Genomic DNA, 7,144 nt, shown 5'->3' on the forward strand with positions numbered 1-7,144 from the left:
TTTTTTTCTTCTTCTTCAAATGTACTCAAAAGTAAGATGTGTACACTACAAAAAATGTTGATTTCGATACAATGATTCATTTTGTTATTGATGTTAGAAATGATCATCTACCAGTAGTTATGTCAGTAATTCTGTGTTGTTGCTGATAACTTTGCTAAACAGCTTATTGACTCTATTAAAATAAAAATGATCTTCTGCTTTATTAATTGTGGAAGAACCAGGTGCTCCGTGTTTGGCAGCTTTAAATTACTTTTCTTCTTCTTTTTCATAGATTGACGCCGTTGGACTTCCAGTGTGCATCGAAATGTGCATAAGGGCTCTGCAAATGGAATCAAATGATGGAAACACAAAGGCCACTGTGTGTAAAACTATTTCCTGCCTGCTTCCAACCGACCTAGAAGTCAAGCGAGCCTGTCAGCTGACAGAGTTCCTCATGGAGCCCACCGTAGATTCATACTATGCCGTGGAGACTCTTTACAATGAACCAGATCAAAAAGTAGAGGAAGAGAATATGCCTGTTCCTAACTCTCTACGCTGCGAGCTCCTGCTGGTTTTTAAAACCCAGTGGCCTTTTGATCCAGAGTTCTGGGACTGGAAAACCCTTAAGCGTCACTGTCTGGCACTAATGGGTGAGGAAGCTTCAATAGTGTCATCCATTGACTTGCTGAATGATAATGAGGACCCCGAAGAAGAGGAAGACTTCCTCAGTCAGGAGGGATTCATGAACATCCCAGAGCACTTAGTTAGCGGCACCTATGAACTGAACGATGTGACAGACAGGAAACAGAAAAACCGAGAGATGAAAAAACTGAGAGAAAAAGGTTTTATATCTGCCAGGTTCAGAAACTGGCAGGCATACATGCAGTACTGTGTGCTGTGTGACAAGGAGTTTCTCGGCCACAGGATTGTTCGCCATGCACACACTCATCTGAGCGGTGGAGTTTATAGCTGCCCAATATGTGCTCAAACCTTTACCTCAAAAGACACATTGATTCCCCATGTCACATCACATGTTAAACAATCCTGCAAGGAAAGGCTTACTGCCATGAAAACAAACAAGAAATTAATTAATCCTAAAATGGCTGCCCCTGTTACTGTAGCATTAAAGGCTAAGACAGAAAACAAAGTTCATGAAAATGGTGATTCCTTTGGGCAAAATGGGGCATTGACTCAGAATGTTCAGGCCAAAGTGACTAGGTGTAACACAGAGAGTAGTGAGGACAATGTATGCCCTATTGGAAAATGCAGAAGAAGCTTCAAATTTTTCAAAAATCTCATTGCACATGTTAAAGCTCATGGGGACAATGAGGAAGCTAAGACTTTCCTTGAAATGCAGAGCAAAAAGGTTGTTTGCCAGTACTGCCGCCGCCACTTTGTTAATGTCACCCATCTTAATGATCATCTACAGGTCCACTGTGGTGTGAAGCCTTACATCTGTATACAGTTGAACTGTAAGGCAAGTTTTCTCTCTAACACCGAACTCCTTTTACACAGGAAAACTCATCCTCTTTTTAAGGCTAGATGCATGTTTCCAAATTGTGGAAAGATTTTCAATGAAGCCTTCAAACTCTATGATCATGAGGCACATCATTATAAAACTTTTACTTGTAAAGCTGTGGACTGTGGAAAGGTATTCCATTCACAACACCAGCTGGATTTGCACCAGGGAGGCCATGCTACTCAAGATGAGAAAATCCCAACTTCTGAACAGATCTCACAAAATATGCAGCCTGGCCCTTCACTCATTGAACAAATGCTTTCCAATCACACTCCAATTAAAAAAGAAGATTCCCAAGAAAACTGGAGCAATGAGACTGCTGTTAATTTAAAAAATGAAAGGTCGCCAGTGTCCATTGAGAGTTTGCTGAAATCTTCACCTGTGGAAGGACAATACAGAGTCAAACATGAACCACAAAATTCCCCTTTCTCATCACAAAATTTGATTAATTCTGTTATTCGGCCTGTGAATTCTCACTTGTCTGATCCTAATAGACACAGACATGGTGTAGGTGGTCATTCTTTTGATAACATGAGACCACCCCAACAGAATCAACCAGTACCTCAATTTGAACCTAATTTGGGTAGCGTGTCACATAGCTGTAATACAGATGTCTTGCAAGGCCAGTCGCAAATGTTCCCCAGTAATTTAAATACAGGATCAAAGAATAACAACTCTGACTGCAACTTACCGTTGTTAGGGCGACAAGGGCCAATGTGTAGTAGCAAACTGTTAACATCAGCACTGCCCCAGAACTCCATAGAGCCAGCGATGTCACAACCACTTCCTCCAACAGGAACCCCTCTGCCACTTACTGGGAAAAGACCAGAGAACTATGTGACATCTGCAACTAGCACCGGTCCCCCTCCGGGACAGCGAGAGCGATTTCACTGTGCATTTGAAACATGCACAAGGCACTACTGCTCCTACCGAAGTGTTACCAAGCACATGAAAACGGTTCACCCAGATTTTTATGAGCAATGGAAAGTTGCTCGAACTAAAATCAAGATAACATATGCTCCAGCATCCAGCACATCATCCGTTGGACATCTTAGTTCAGTTGCCTCAGTTCAGAACCAGCAGGGCGACAGAGTACCAGTTTGTGGAGTTCAGAGGCAGAACATTATCCAATCACCTCCTTATAGTAATATGGGTACTAGCTCAAACTGTACTACTCTACATTCCCATTCCTCATCTGGCCACAACCAGAATGCTTCACTTATGATGGAAAGGGTTTTAAATCCCATTGTTCTCTCTCAGCTAGGAAGTGGTACAAATCCAGTAGCATCACAGTCCCAGGTTTCAGGTAGTCAAAATTGGAACTTAGCCCCTGGAAGTGAACAAATTCAAAACTGTGGTTCTTCCCAAGTCTTTCCATCTACCATGCAAGTGATAACAGAAGTTGATTCTACTAGTGCTCCTCTGCCCCTTAGTGTCCCATCTTGCTCTATGATTGGCTCAACAATGAACCGACCAGCAGAGTGCCTGCAGTCACCACTTAAGGAAAGTGGATCTCGGCCAGTTCTGCCCTTGTACATGGATGAGGCTAAGAAAGTGTCTCATCAAGCAAAAGAACTTATACCCCCATACACCTCACCAATGCACAGCAGTTTAGTTTCTGGTTCCAGGGCACCAAAGAAACCTAAATCAATGCATAAGCACATGGAGTCTAATTTTTCCTCTTCAGACAGTGCCGGCCAAAAACACAGTATTAACCAACCTCAAAATGGCCCCAACGTCTCTGAAAACAATCCTGAAAATCAAAAGCGAGCCACAAAAAGCAAAAGGACCAAATGGCCAGCTATTCTTAGGGATGGAAAATTTGTTTGTTGCAGGTGTTTTAGAGAATTTCATAGTCCCAAGTCCCTCGGAGGCCATTTGTCCAAGCGTGTAAACTGCAAACCATATGAAGAGTCGGAACTGAACACAGACCTGCCAGCATCCTTTCTTGACCTTCTCAATTCCGAGCAAACAGTTGGCACTGCTCAGCCTCAGTTGTCTTATAATGCTTCAGCTGTTTATCAGGAGAAGCCTCATCAGTCAGTAACAAATGTTTCAGCTGTTTATCCGGAGAAGCCTCATCAGTCAGTAACAAATGTTTCAGCTGTTTATCCAGAGAAGCCTCATCAGTCAGTAACAGATGGGTCAACAGCCACAAAGGATTACCCTACCCCTAATTATTCACAAGATAATATGCCAGTATATGGAAATGGTGAGTCAAATGATGACATTCTTAAACAAATCATGACTGAATCCAACTTGTCTGATCTTTTTGTGAACACACCTGCACACCAGCCATTGTTCCGAAACCATTGTGTTCCCTATTTAGCTGGTGAACGCTTGCCGGGGAGCTCAGTGATACAGCATACAGAGAATGTCCAGCTGAAGCGAGAGGACAACTCGTATAATACAGCCCATTATCCTCAGCCTAGTCTTGAAACATTTGCTAGAAGTGAATTCCCTGACCCACTTCTTTCTCAAATTGTCAAAGAAACCCCTTCCTCTTGTGTTCCTGGAAGTTTTCCCACAAACCACAGTGAGGGGTATCACTCTGAAGCAACCATTCAGACACCAGATTCAAATCCTGTGACTCAAACACTGTTGCCTGATATTCAGCTAACTCCAGCAACAAGTGGCAATCAGGCTGAGACGCAAAGGAAGACAACTGAGCAAGAAATTAAAAAGAGACTGCGGGAGCAGATTTTGGCCGGCGACTTCCAACGTAAAAACAGCTTATGCCATTTAAGCAACACAGATCCTAACGCTAATTCAATAAGTCCCATGTCTTTTGGCCCAATGTGCAGTCCCTCCAATAATTATGGACTTCATCAAATGTCTTGTGACGCAAAGAGCGACTCTGATAGTCAAGTCATTCAAGAAGAAAACTCGACAATCATCGCAGAAACCTCTGGCGAAATGGAACAACTACTGAACACGCAGAGCTTTACTTGTTTCAGAGAGTCCTCCACCTTGCAGCAGGACGGACGGAGCCCCACAGCCGTCCTGGGCAATGATGCAGATCTTGAGCCCACTCAGTTATCTGCCTGCCAGCAACAGTGGATGACAGAAATTCAAAGTGCATTTGAACGGCTGGACTTAGTCAGAGAAATATCTGAGCAGACGCCAGCTTTCATGGAACAAAAAAGCAATACCATGGAACAAAAAAGCATTGGTACGAACAGCCAGAAAAAATCCACAAAGGACTTTATCAAGCCGTTTGCTTGTGAGAATGAGAACTGCACATTTAGTTCCATGTCAGGTGAAGCGCTTTGGAAACACCTCTCCAAAACTCACTGCTACACAATTGAGATGGTGAACGTGGTTAAAAAAAGGTATGGCCAATATGCTCCTTTCAAGTGTCAGAAATGTAGTAAAAGATTCACTCGGAACTCCAACCTTCGCGCCCACTACCTGTCAATTCACAAATTATCAGCTGAAGAAATCACAGAGCTAGATACAAAGCGCAGAGAGGCCAATGCTGCTGCATCTGCTGCTATTAGAAGTGGTCTCTCTCCAGCAGCTCAGACCACAATGGGCCCCCATTCATCAATCGAGAAGGAACCCCCGCGGTGTTCACTCAAAGATGCAGTAAAACATGAGTACCCATCACAAGCATTTGTATCACTTCCTAACATGGACATAACCAATCAGAAAATTCAAGTTGACAATCGCTCCACAGTTATTCACCCCTTGCAATCAGCTCCCATACACAACCAAGCAATGACTCCACCGGTACAGGCCCATACCTCCACATCAACCTTTCAGTCGGTACAAGCAGGGATGGCAGCACAACAGTGGTCAAAGGGACTGCAAAGAAACTTGTCCAAGATGCCCACTCAACACACAGGTGGAGCCCATTTCCCCCAAGTGTCAGCTCTTCTCTCCCAGGCTCTGTCTGCTACACCTCAAGCTAATGGGCCTCCATCGCTTGACAAACACAAACAATCTATCAACCGGCCGGCAATAGTTAAGGCAAGCCTTGACATAACCAAGAAGACAAAAGAGAAGAAGCCCAGCTCAGGTGATGCTAAGAATCCGTACAGACCATATCGCTGCGTTCACCAAGGCTGTGTGGCAGCCTTCACCATCCAGCACAATCTGATCCTCCACTACAGGGCTGTCCACCAGTCTGCTCTGTCGGCATTGGAAGTAAACAAGGAGCAGGACCAGAGTGAGGGACTGGATGAAGTAATGGACCACGATGAGGAGGAGCCAGCGGCAGATATCCCCCAAATTTCTGAATTCAGATGCCAAGTCAAAGACTGCTCCCGGGTTTTCCAAGAAGTCCCCAACCTTTTGCAGCATTATCTTCAGCTCCATGAATTCAGTCTTGATAAGGTTGGCAATCTCTTGTCGAGCATCAAGCTCGGAAAGTTTGCTTGTAGCCACCAGGGATGCACAGCGTCCTTCACTGCTTTTTGGAAGTATATAGCGCATGTCAAAGAACAACATAAAGATATTAAGTTGGCCAAACCTGAACAGTTAATTGGTTCTTTTAAGTGTGAAATTGAAGGCTGTGACCGTTCGTATGCCACAAAGTCAAACATGCTCAGACATGTCATGAAAAAGCATCAGGACCTGTACCAGTCTAAACTAAAGAATCAACCCATAAAAGATCGGATGAAACCAAGCTCAAAGACTTTGCATTACCAAATTCCCAAGACAAGTAATGGGAAGGAAAACATTGAGAGCAATAAAAAGATCCTACAGAGACGAAATGAGACCAAAAGAGTTAACAATAACAAGGCAAAAAAAAATCACTGGACTAAATATGGCAAACCCTCCTTGAAGTCTAAAGTGGAGGCCTCTTCCATGTGCACTAAGAAATTTCCTCTACAATACCCCTGTATGATTAAAGGCTGCGAGTCGGTCATGAAGTCGGAACGGAGCATATTAAAACATTACGTGGGACACGGACTGTCAGAAAAGTACCTGGAGCAGCAAAGGAGCCACTTCATATTCTGTAAAAAGTTCCCCAGGCAGAAGTGTCGTTCCATCAGGAGTGACGACTCCAAATCAGACAACACCTCTGACCTGTCGGACAACGAGTTGACCGCAGACGCTGGCCTGGAAGGAGGGGAATATGGATTTTCAAAGCCGGCCCTACGCAAAAGAACCGCCGCAGGGTCTCCTGCTACATTGTTCGACAGCAAATTATCAAATGATGAAAGCTCTGATGGCTCTGTGGTACTCAAGCGCAAACGAGGACGGCCGCGAAAACTCATCGGAAAAGTAGTGAAACGCAAGAAAATCCCACGTACGACCAAGGTGGACGTCGTTTACAGCAAGGACGACGAATCGGACTCCTCTTGCCCTGCAATAATCCAGGAGGTGACGGAGCAGAATGCTCCTCTGGCCTCTTTTAAACCAATGGGATTTGAAATGTCTTTCTTAAAATTCCTGGAACAGTCAAATAAATGTGACCATCCGCTAACGAGGATTGTTGATGTACCAGAGACATGGAGAAAAACCTCCCATCTGAACACAAAGGACACCTATGTCAGGTTCAGCAACCCCCAGAATTTAAAATCACTTGGTAAAGTCCGATTAATTATAGACCGGGCCTTTTCAAGTGTCACTGACCTCATGTTAAAACAGCTGCAGGACATGCGGCCCACAGTAGTATTGTAACACAACCTCTTTTTT

General features: G+C 44.1%; 1 protein-coding gene across 2 annotated transcripts in view; it reads left to right on the top strand.

Annotated features, from left to right (window-relative positions):
* znf292b (zinc finger protein 292b) overlaps window positions 1-7,144 on the top strand; it is a 22,318-nt gene extending 15,174 nt beyond the window's left edge. Inside the window, exons 8-9 of one of the 2 annotated variants that reach the window (XM_032542550.1) lie at window positions 272-3,593; window positions 3,639-7,138. In XM_032542550.1, coding sequence (XP_032398441.1) covers window positions 272-3,593; window positions 3,639-7,129 — 6,813 coding nt within the window. In that variant the 3' untranslated portion in view covers window positions 7,130-7,138. Of the gene's footprint in view, window positions 1-271 lie in introns of both variants that reach the window. The other variant, XM_032542549.1, reaches the window with a different exon arrangement.

Source organism: Etheostoma spectabile, chromosome 18 (assembly GCF_008692095.1).
Source record: "Etheostoma spectabile isolate EspeVRDwgs_2016 chromosome 18, UIUC_Espe_1.0, whole genome shotgun sequence".
Taxonomy (NCBI): Eukaryota; Metazoa; Chordata; class Actinopteri; order Perciformes; family Percidae; genus Etheostoma; species Etheostoma spectabile.